General features: G+C 38.8%; 1 protein-coding gene across 1 annotated transcript in view; it reads left to right on the forward strand.

Moving 5' to 3' along the window:
* The window catches only part of LOC101861300 (cullin-5), a 28,856-nt gene extending 17,302 nt beyond the window's left edge, over positions 1 to 11,554 (forward strand). Inside the window, exons 12-19 of the mRNA XM_005103062.3 lie at positions 712 to 843; positions 2,630 to 2,753; positions 3,135 to 3,235; positions 4,081 to 4,152; positions 5,063 to 5,224; positions 5,935 to 6,044; positions 9,658 to 9,781; positions 10,283 to 11,554. Of these exons, the coding sequence (XP_005103119.1) occupies positions 712 to 843; positions 2,630 to 2,753; positions 3,135 to 3,235; positions 4,081 to 4,152; positions 5,063 to 5,224; positions 5,935 to 6,044; positions 9,658 to 9,781; positions 10,283 to 10,477 (1,020 nt within the window). The 3' untranslated portion in view covers positions 10,478 to 11,554. The remainder of the gene's footprint in view (positions 1 to 711; positions 844 to 2,629; positions 2,754 to 3,134; positions 3,236 to 4,080; positions 4,153 to 5,062; positions 5,225 to 5,934; positions 6,045 to 9,657; positions 9,782 to 10,282) is intronic.
* Positions 11,555 to 12,077: the final 523 nt, after the last annotated feature.

Consider the following 12,077-nt stretch of genomic DNA (forward strand, 5'->3'; position numbering starts at 1 on the left):
CTTACAAAAACTGAACAAAGTTGGTGAACTCATAATCTTGGATGATGTCTGTGGTGACAAAGTTTTAGTAGGTGACCTCCATAATGGAAATAAGGTCATAACATTTAAAAAATAAAGTAGCTTTTTGTTAGTGTTGCTTTTATTTGTGTTGTAGCTCAGAAATATACAATGTTTGTGATCTGAATAACGTATTGTTACTGTTCTAAACATTATCAGCTTTTTGTCTCTGTCCTTTGCTAGTGGGAAAGGGCGGTAGAGAATCTTCATCATTATTGTAGTAATCATCATCATTAGGGGTACGGAAATTTTTGCTGCATTTTAGTGTGGTGGTTTTGATGATGGTTTCAAATAAGTGTAGCAGGTGTGTCTAAATTTATTAACATTGTTCACATGAACTTAAGGATTAAACAATTTACTTGGGAGGGTGCAACAAGTACCAAGACTGTTTCCTATTATTTTTTAATAAATTTATAAATTGATAGGACATCGGAAACAAATAAAATATTGATTTTAAAAAAGCAACCAACTGAAATAAAAGTTTCAATACTTGTCTAATGGAAAAAGTCTCTGTTGCACACCAAGAATTATATTACTCAGTAGGCATTTAAAACACTACGAGAATAGATACCAACTTTTAAAAATGGCTTAAATTTCAGCTTCCCCATCAGTTCTGTTAGAGTAAAAGCATTATATACTTTCTGTCTTGCACAGCTTCTGGTGTTGAAGTACGTCCAGAACAAAGACGTCTTCATGCGTTATCACAAGGCTCACCTGACGCGCAGGCTCATCCTCGACTCGTCGGCAGACAATGAGAAGGAGGAGAACATGGTGGAGTGGCTCAGGGTCAGTGGAACGACCACATCTTTCTTTTTGTTTGTTTGGTTGTTGTTGTTTTGTTTTTTTTGGGGGGGGGGGGTTGCTGGGTGTTTGAGTAGAATTGCCTAACTTGCTTAAAAATTTAATTTTTTAAAAATATGTGCTTTTTGTTTGATTTTGTCGAACTTTTACAATTTGAAATATTAAACCAAAGATATTTTTTAATTACATTAAACATCACACAGGTGATTTTGCTCATTGTTCACAAGTATAAATAATTCAGTTTTCAATTAGAAGTCCGTGATTACCTCTTTGTTTTAGTTATCATATGGGGCATGTCCCTTAGTTCATTCTTGGATATGGAGTCCCGAATTTTGCTTCCTTGTTTTCAGTGTTGTGATTTAGGCCGAAAATGTAAAATGTATTATTTTTCATGTTATAATTTTCTTTTTTTTCTTTTTTTTTTACTTTTTGTTGCTGTCACTGGAAAAGAGATGACTCTCAATGTTTTATACTCACTTGTTAAGCAAGGTCAAATGAAGTAAGAGTCATTTTTTGTGGTACTAACAGGCCTGCCTATTTGTCCCAGTTTACCCGCAATTTCCCGTTTTTTTCACCGATTACGAGGCCTTGTCCCGGTGTCCCGTTTTTGCTACGCCTCATCCTGGTTTCGGTCGATCTCAAGACGGCTGCAAAATTATCCCGTAATTATTTCGTTTCCATGCGGCGGATGGAGCATAGTTTTTATTTAGCCGAAAAAATCAATAAACCGTGCTTCCTGTTGAGTTGCCAGAAGAGTGCGGATAGCCAACTTTGGACAAATTTTGGCCTTTCACGCCATTCCAATGTGGCGACACGATGTTTTTCGATTCGGCCTCGACTTTTTTTTGGTGGTCTTTTTCGATTCGGCATCAATATTGTTTCTGTATCTGACTTTCTATCTTCACTTCATCGTACAGCACAGCATCTTTGTGATTTGGACCGAGTGCGACGCATCAACAACCAGCTTTCCTAAGATCTAGACCTAGATTATTTCTGCTTTTCAGCTAATTTTTTTATTGTTTTCGACATTTAGGATTGTTATCCATAATGAAGCGCGCTGCCAGTGGATATACCGGTAATGAAAAGAAGAAAGCGTCCAAGACCAGTGAATTAAGTGAACATTCCGGGAGTGAAAATGAGGCCGTGGTGAGAGAAGAAAACAAGTCCAAGAAAGCCGCCAAAAAGACTCTGAAGAGGTTGGTGAGGTACAACATGGAATGGGCAAAAGATTACCCCTTTGTTGCTGCTAGTTTCAAGGGTATCCACCCTGCTTCTCTGGTCAGGCGAATCAAAACTGACCAGAGATCTGCCATGAACGACAAAACTCTAGAGTCTCTCCTCATCTTGAAGAGCCTGGACAAGCCCGTGGTGGTCACAGATGAAAACGTCCAGAGGCTCAAGTCGGCCTACTCCAGGTCCCTGGAGTAGGTCTCTCAGAATCAAAGAATGTATATAGTGTATATATGTAAATAAATGTATGAGCAGACAACATGAAAATATACTTGTGAGTGGCAATTTTTTTGTTACGTTTTGTCCTGTCCCTTTTTTGGATCAAATGTCTGTTTTTGGCTCTAGGAGTCCCTAATTCAGAAAAAGTGGACTAGGCAGGCCTGTACTAGACTAATGATTCATGTTATCATTCGAGAATGCTGAGTAAATGTTTCTTGATTTGCTTGTAGTGTTAATTCAACTTGTGTCTTGTTAGTTGATGCTGTGGTCTGGAAGATTGAATGTTGACATCGGGTGTTGTTCTGTTCGCTTTGCTCTGCAGGATGTGGGAATGCCGGCGGATTTCGTCAACAAGTTGCAGAGGATGTTCCAGGACATCAAGGTGTCGGAGGATCTGAACCACGAGTTTAAGGAGGCTCATCGCAATAATAATGAGGGAATAGCTGGTAGGTTGTAGAGTGGTTCATTTAAGTGATGGTTGAGAGGTTAAGAAAGCATATATAGGGAAAGTTGTAGAAAGAGGGAGAAGGATGAGAGAAAGGGGAAAGATACGTAGGAATGGGTGTGGTGAGATATTTTAAGGATGTCCAACAAAAAGTGTGGTTGGTTGATGGATGCTCTGGTGTGGTTAGTTCCTTCTTTCCTATCAAACATCTACCAATCGTCCTATCTTTCCTCCTTTTTTTGGCTTTGTTACCTCTGATCTACATCACTTATATGACATTATTGTGTTGCAAGTGATGTAAAACTCTTACTTAAACATAGCAGACCATTATTGTGTTGATGTGCTTCTCTTTCACTCAACAAAACCTTCTGTGTTGTCCTAGATGCAATCAACATAAAGATCTTGAATGCTGGAGCGTGGGCTCGGTCCAGCGAGAGGATGCCAGTGTCTCTACCTCTGGAACTGGAGGATTACATCCCTCAGGTGGGTGGTTTGCAAGTGCTCTGGTGTGGTTTGCCCCCCCCCCCCCCTTTCCTTTCAAATTTCTATCATCCTTATCTCTCCTCCTTCTTTTTTGTGTTTGTTACTCTATTGTAACACCTCTAATCTTCAGCACTTATGTGACCTTATTGTGTTGCAAGGGCTGCATAACTTTTACTAACACAAACATCCTTCAGGTTAGTGAGACAACTTCTCCATACTCAAGTTATCATTGCTGTGAGTGATGGTGACAGATACTGATGTATAGAGTGACAGTTAGGCTGTTCACTTTGCATGTAGTAGAAATGAATTCTGTTCCTAGATGGAGGGGGGGGGGATATTTTTTAGAGTATCTTTATCTTTTTTTTTTCTAGATTGCTCGGGTTAGTTGTGGCAAGATCAAGGCCACACACCCCCTTGTTTATGTAAAATGTGTTGATGGGGCTCTAAAACTTTTTAGATCATGGTGATCATTTCACATAAAAGTGGATCAACTTTAGATAAAATTTTACATTTTTTTTATCTGAACCTATTTTCCTAACCTCCTTCCCCTTCTCTCAGGGGAAATATCGGCCTATGTAGTTTTAACAGCCATGATTAAGTGTATGTATGATGTTTTTAGGGGAAAAATCATTGTGGTGAGAATTATTGTGATGCTATAGTAAGAGAATGTTATTCCAATATCATTTGTTCTTAATAATCAAGTCGCTGGAATTTCCTACTTCTTTTCAATTCTTGGGTTTTTTCTGCTTGGCTGTTTTGCCTTTTCTCTGGACAAAATGGCTGCAGTTACGCCGTTATACTTCTCTTGATTGGAATAAACAGGATAATTTTTGTATTTTCTGCAGGTAGAAGAATTTTACAAACACAAGCACAGTGGTCGCAAATTGCAGTGGCATCATGCAATGTCTAATGGAGTGGTAAGAAATTGGTCATGACGTTGTCTTTTGTTTTGATTTGATGTTTTGTATGAATTGTGCAGAGTGAAATGTTGCAAGCGCTCATATGACCTTATGCAGTTGCGAGCGCCGTAAAACCCTCTACTATAAAAAAAAAAAAAAAAGAAATGTGACATGGTGTGGTGGAATCAGGCGCTCGTCAATTTTGGAGCATATGGAGTTATTGGTATCATCTTAAAGCCTGTCCATTTGCCTTGCTATTGATGAAAAAAATATCCATTTATCTTGGATACAAGTAAAGATATTGGCAATTAAATGAGGTGGGTGTCGCCTGGTTTCAGAGGTAAAATTAGTGAGAAAATGGCCTTCAAAGTTGAGTTATTTTTTTACTTGAGAGTCCGTGGAAACTGAAAATTTACATCTGTTCGTTTTTCAATAAAAATCCACACAGAAATGTGTTCTTTAATGTGCATGAAAGGTGTTGAGCCAAAAAAAAAAAAATTTAATTAAAATTCCCAAACCTACTGAAAAATGCCAATTTCTTGACTATCATTATTTTGACAAACACTTTATTTCACCACGTTGCCTCACAAATGTATCTGAGAGTGGTTGGAAGGTGGTGGTTGGTTACTTCTCTACCGTCCATACTTAAGTTCCGTATATCAGTCTTGTGTTTTCTTAGCACTGAATAGCTGTTATTGTGTCAATGTGTTTTTGTTCACTCATACTAAAATATCAAACAAGTGGTCGTTTTCTTTATTTCTTTACTCGTTTGTTGGAGTTGTGGCAGAACTCCCTCATTTCCACTTATTTTTTGTTTGTTTTTCTCTTGTAACACTTGTGTTGTTTGGCACCTCTTATTTGACATAATTGTGTTGCAAGTGCTGTAAAACTCATACAAAAACTAAAACAATATCTCTGCCAATTTCAGATCACATTCTGCAATGATCTGGGCCGGTTTGAGCTTGAAGTGACCACCTTTCAAATGGCTGTCTTGTTTGCCTGGAACCAGCGTCCTCGAGAGAAGTTGTCATATGAGAGCTTGAAGCTGGCTACGGAACTGCCAGACAATGAACTCAGAAAGACGATTCTGGTAACATTTTCTTCTGTTTACATTGTGTTAATCCTTAGAACCAAAGTGGGTGAATTGCTCCTTTTTCAGGCACTGGATATGATTGCAGTTCTTGTACTGTATGAACTAATGTGCGACTACAGTTATGACTCGTGCTGGGAGTTGCCTTGATAAATCTGAGGAATCTTGTAACACCTCTATTCTTCAGCACTTTTATGACTTTATTGTGTCGCAAGTGCTGTAAAACTCTTACTAAAACTAAACATCAGTCTAATTTTTTTTTATTGAAACTTTTTTGAAAGAGGTAAATAAAAAGATAAACATGTGAAGTAAGGCTGAGCTCTGAGCTGTGCTGCTAAAAATGAATGTATACTAAACATACAGAGCTATTGGTTATTTTTGGGTATTTTTACTTATTTTTTCTATTGTTCAGCAATTTGGTCTACTTCTGATAAAAGGAATAACCTATCTAGAGAGTTATGCTCTTTTGTATCTGATGGTGCTTAAAAAGTAGACAGAAAATCGTGGAGATCAAGCTGGCTGGAAGAAGTGAATAGATCTCTTGTGTAATGTTTGAGAACTGATATGCAAGTGATGGCAGTTGGTTCCTTAGCACTAAAAAGTTGTTAAAACTTTTTTAACTTTGTTGGGGGGGTTTTGTACAAACGTGAAATTTTTGACAGTTTCTTTTCTTTATTTATTATTGATATTATAATGATTATTCTTTTCAGTCTTTAATGACCTCCAAGAACAAGATATTGTTGAGTTCAAACGAAATCAAAACCCCAAGAGATTTCAACGATAACACAGAATTTTGGGTCAATCAGCAGTATGCGTTCACGTAAGTTATTCAACCCTGCACTGGTAATCATGATACCAAATGTGGAACTGTAATCATGGCACAATACTGAGAGTGACACTATCTAACAATCTTTTGATTGTTAGATTTATGAAATGCAATTAATTGTTCCAGAATGAATGGACTTTGCAAAGAATTTCTATATTTTGTCTGTAATTCAACTTGTCTTTCTTTCACGTGAACTTACGAATAGTCTAGTATTTGTTTAGAATCTATGTACCTCCACCCGCAGTTAGCTGTTACTCATTTGCATGTGGCTGTAAGGAAATCAGTGGGAAGGTTAAGATTTCTTTTTTCCCGCACATTTTTTGCCTACAACAGGGTGACTGCCAGACCCCAAGAATCCCGGGAATTTATTTTAAAAATCGCGGAGACCGGGAATATGAGGAAATCTGTAAATTGCCCCGACAAAGGCCGAGAAAAATACATAAAATTCTCAAACATTTGAAAACAAAATCGGTTAACGTCATTGAGTTTATTTTTGCCGGTCGCGATTGTGATATTCATTCGGCTTTTCCAGGTCTGAGAGTACGTTTCACACGAACAGGCAGCTATGGCGGCAAGCGGAAGTGTATGTGTGTGATACTGAAGCTTGGTCTACTTTTGCTTTCGTTACCACCCAGAAATTTGCGGATTAACGCAACATTTGTAACATGCAGGTTATGCATTAGAAACCCTGTGTCGCCGTGAAAATAAATCAATATTTGTCCTGTACTGTCACTTCCGGCAAAAAAAAGAAAGTTATACAAGCGTCTTTTCGGGCTCGCCATCGTGACCAGTCAGCGAACCTGTGCATCTGCATCAGATTCTGAGTATCAGTGACAGTTGGGGTCACCAAAGTTCATTCAAAGTCTGAGCGTTACACTCCTATACTTTGCAGCGCTCAGACTTTGAATGAACTTTGGGGGATGGTTGAAGGCAACACCAGATGACAAAAACTGAACTTGGAAGCAAATTTTATTATTTAGAGTTTTGATTCTTACTACAGTTTCCTTCAAAGGACGCGTTGGTGCCGGCCTTGTGTGGAATTGGGTTCCGTCATACTCATTCCTTGTAAGCCGTGTTTTTTAATCAAAAGCTTTGCGTTTCATTGGATGGGTGATAGTACGTTTGTTTCAATGACTTTGGTTTTTTTTTTTAGAGGTATGACCTCATTAAGTGCATACTTTTTTCTTCTCTCTCTTTCTCTCTCTCTCTCTCTCTCTCTCCCTCTCACTCCCTCCCCCTCCCACCCTCTCTCCCTCCCTCCCTCTCTCTCTATCTCTCTCTCTCTCTCTCTCTCTCTCTCTCCTGATAGTATATTACATGTATTATCGATGTTTTAGCTTTCTGTTCAAGATTCGCAGATTTTCAGTGTCGCTGCATCTTGCCCTCCCACAGTTCTAACACGTCTCATACTTTTAGGGCGGGCGGTTGGCGGGTGCTCTGGTGTGGTTTGCTCCTTCTTTCCTATCAAACATCTATCGTCCTTATCTCCACCTCCTTCTTTTTTATGTTTGTTACTCTCTTGTAACACCTCTAATCTTCTGGCGCTCATATGACCTTATGCAGTTGCGAGCGCCATAAAATCTCTACTAGAAAAAAAAAAAAAAAAACACTTTTAGGTCTACTTGAGCCATTGAAGTTATTACTCTACTTTGAGTTTGAGCAATAATTTTTGTTTTTCACGTTTATTAAATAAATCTTGACACCCAGGCTGGTTCTTGATAGTCGATATTCTGGTTCGAGGCCTTTTCTAAGGCTAAAAAACAAGATTCATTTTTATGATATAGTTTATATAGACGAATATGATGAGGGGAAAATATAAATAAGAACAGACTGAAATACGTAAGTCACACTAGACCCCAGTGCCACACTGACGTGTTGTTGACTGGATATAATGTTCCTCATCTTTCTCAAGTGTTTAAGATTTAATTTTGGTAAAATTAGAGCATTCTGTAAAAAGTTGTAGTGCTTCATACGTCGTGAAGGGAAATTTTTTATTAAGTAGGGCCTATCTTGTTCTTCATTTGTATTCCACATTGCTGAAGGATGAATTTTAAGTAAACAGTGTAGTTACTTTTCCATTGCAAAGCTGTTAAAAAAATGAATGGTAAAATAGCAATGCCAATCGGGCTTTCCCGCGCGGCGAAAATTTGGTCCCCTTTTTGCGGGTGAATTTTTGGACCGGGTCGTAGAATAGGTTACAAACTTTCTCAACCTCGGTCTGCTCTATTTCTGAACCAATGTAAATGAAACTCAGTAACCAATCAGAAAATAGGGCAAACTAGTGATATGTGGACGTTGAAGTTCGTACACATAAATTAACCTATACTTTTGGTGTCTGGAACACTTTCATATCGGGTGTACCGAAAACTATAAGGAGCTTGAATTTCAACGCCAAGATGGTAATAGATCTATTTATTCTCTATAGTGTGCTCAAATTTGAACGTTCTGTGTCTCGTAGTTGTTTAGACCCTATTATAAATGCACGACTACCCCACCTATCCAAAGCGGCTTCGCACGGAGACCAGCCATTTTCCCCTCACTCTCGCGGCAAATGTATGTGACCTACAATTCCCCACATGACTATTCCGAACCCGTTCATTGGGCACTTGAAATAGGGCAATGGCGGGCGCGAGCATCCGGTTGTTTTTCTCTCTGTAACGTCGCAATGGAGGTATTCCGAGGTGAGGTTATCTCGTCTCGGGGTGTTCACGTCTCAAAGGGGAAAAAGAATTTTTAATTGTGCGGCTTGCTAGATTGAATTAACTTATCTTTTAAGGTTGGCGTAGTCTAAAGAAAGCTATACCATTATTTAGTCACGCTGCCAACATATTCTTAAAGATCCCATGTTCTGATAAGATGCTATAAATAAAATGGACTCATCCGGACACCCCGTTTTTTCGCAAAAATCGTAGTATGTACACCAAAATTTTAATTTTAACAAAATAACTACGAAGTGGTTAGTAAATCTGACGGCAGAAATGATTTCTCCACCCAAAAACCAGTCGGGTAGCCAAGTTTCTCTCTAGCACTCCGACTAATTACCGAGATATCGTTGGATTATCTTACAGAATCTGCTACTGCGTGGTCCACTGTTTTGGAGTATTTTGCTATATGTGGGTCATCCATATTTTGCCGACCTTTACAACTCAATTACTTTTTTATTTAAGAACCGATTCTTAAAATTCAAGAAGCATAATTCTTAGAATTGAAAATTCTCTCTTAGATACGAAATACCACTACAATATTTTGATGCATTATGGTTCTCAGAAAGGCAGTAGGCTCTTCATCTCTTTCTTTCATATGGTATGTTACTGTTCACATGAAAATTAATGTTCATCTGCAGGAGTAGTTTCAAATTTGAGTGATATGATTGTAAAGAAACACTTTGGAAACATTTTTTTAGCAAAACTTTTTAAAATTGATTCTTGGATATGGTTTATATTTCATGTTTCTCAAAACTTCAATTTGATAGAAATGAAGTTCTGTGTGGTATGTCAAAAACAAAACGACAACCAAAAAACCCTTCTGGGCTTTCTAGTCTAGTCTGTTTTCACAGAGCCACCCAATTTTGTTGATATAGTTCTAGACTTGCCATGTTTTCCCTCAGGAAATCTGGCAAAGTGCAGAAACGTGGCAAGACAAACCTGATTGGACGTCTTCAGCTGACGACAGAAAAAAGCAGAGAGGAAGACAATGAGGGTATTATGCAGCTCAGAATCCTCAGAGTTCAGGTGTGTATTTTTGCCTGTGGAGTCATGTGTCTTCTTGGGTGTGGGTTTTGGGTTTTACTTTGACTGCATTGTTGATAATGATAGCAAAATTTCTCTATGTCCATCAGTCCTGCTCTTTATGTGCTTTAAATGATCATTTTTTTGTCTATGTGTTTCACTTTACTCAATGTAAATGAACACAACGTACAGTGGAACTTGCACTAAGTGCCGTCTGTCCAAGACAACCTTCTGTACAAACGACGACTTCCTATTTCCCCTTCTGTATTTTGTCTGTATTATGACTCTGTCAAAGACATCCACCTGTTTAAGACAACCACTTGGACAATTTCAATTGTACTTTTTTGCCACCCCCCCAAAAAAAAAGTTTTAAAAAATGTCTAAATAAAATGAATAAAAATAATAAAATAAGTGAACGAATGAATCAATACAATAGAAATTAAAAGAAAATAAAGAAAGTTAAATGAAACAGCTAACAATTTTCTCACCGGTTGATGTGAACAGGAGGCCATTGTGAAGATCATGAAGATGCGCAAGAAGCTGACTAACGCAGCCCTGCAGACAGAGCTGGTGGAGATCCTGAAGAACATGTTCCTGCCCTCCAAGAAACTCATCAAGGAACAGATTGAGTGGCTCATCGAGCACAAGTACATGAAGCGAGACGAGGATGACATCAACACTTTCATCTACATGGCCTGAGGTGACAGAGGAGTGGATGGATGGAGGGATGGATGAAGTGATGCTACTGCAGCGGCAAGCCTTGGTTGGTTTATTTCTCCTCCTTCCCCCCCCCCCCCCCCCCCAACCAACATCAAGGTTTGATTCACATGAAGCTGGATTTGGATAACGTCAACATGTTTATCTATATGGCCTCAGAGGAGGGGGAGGATGGGATGTGGATGAATAAGATGATAGATGATGGTGTCACTGGTTCCCCCCCCCCCTTTCACCATCCTTGACTCCCTTCTCACCCATATCAACCACCCTGTGTCAAGACTTGATTCAGTTTCACTTTAATAGGAGGAATGGTTGTATTAGACTTAAGATGCTACAGCAACTTTTGGTTCCCGTCAAGAAGACTTTGATCCACACAGCCTGCAAGTACGAATCTCTTCTACAGCAGTTTCGTCCTTCTTCTCTACTTGTTTACCGCACTGACCATTTTGGAGATGGTTTCTTCTGGTTCTTTGGGTTGCATTCTATGATGTAAAATTTTTTGTTCTTTGCTGTTGTGGGCAGCAAAATCCCTGGCATGCTGAGATTGGACAGCTTAACCTTTAGTTTTGACTGCTTTGGGGAAAGTTTTTGTCAATGGTTTTACTGTTGACGTTGTATGAGCAGCAATGTAAGTTATATTCCATTCTAGCGAATCTGAATTAGAATCGTGGTGTAGGGGAGGCTGGAAAGGTTAGTCCAAATTGATATGGCTGAGGTAAATAAAGCAAGGACGAAATAAAGGTAGTGCTATGGCTGCAAGGTCCTTTATTTTCCATCTTTCCGACTGTGGAAAGATTATCTCAATGTACTGGAAAGATTCTTGAAAGATAATTCTCAGTAAGCAAAAATGATTTATTTTTTTTTAATTTTTGAGGTTTGGCAATAGAATTTTGTCAAAATGACTCGTGATAATCTGGCAAGTCTGTTTGGGAAATGGGTGTTTGTGTATTTGGTCACTGAATTGTGCGTGTGAGGTTTAGTGGGAATGATTTGTTCAGTGAAGGTCACTAGACAGTGATGACATGACATATCACTAAGATTGCCTTCTGGCATTGTTGTTTGTATTACATGCAGCTGGCAGATTTCTTCTTTGTATTCTTCTTCTCCTTTGTTTTTGTTGTTTGTATTCCCAGGCTCTGTTTGCTAGCAGTCCTGTGGGTGTGAAGATGAAGGACGGCTTATTTGTATGTGGTTGTGTTTTCTGCCTTTGTTATTGTTGTTCCCCTGCAAGCCATAATAACTGTAACAATAATAATGAATTGCATTTATATGGCACATATTCATGCAAAAAGTTGGCTCCGAGGGCTTTACAATTAATTGTTATGGCAGTAAGGGTGACCACATTCCGTCTTGGTTGATGCGTTGGCTTTAAGTTGTGAGCATAGCCGCAAATGTTTTTGCTTTGTCTAGATTTTGAAAAGGGTGACCTTATTTAGGCCACATATGGCCTAAATAAGCTAAACCCCCCCTCCTTTACCTTATTTAGGCCACAGGTGGCCTAAATAAGCTAAACCCCCCTCCCTTACCTTATTTAGGCCACACCTGTGGCCTAAATAAGCTAAACCCCCCTCCGTTACCTTAT

Source organism: Aplysia californica, unplaced genomic scaffold, assembly GCF_000002075.1.
Source record: "Aplysia californica isolate F4 #8 unplaced genomic scaffold, AplCal3.0 scaffold00357, whole genome shotgun sequence".
NCBI classification, from domain to species: domain Eukaryota; kingdom Metazoa; phylum Mollusca; class Gastropoda; order Aplysiida; family Aplysiidae; genus Aplysia; species Aplysia californica.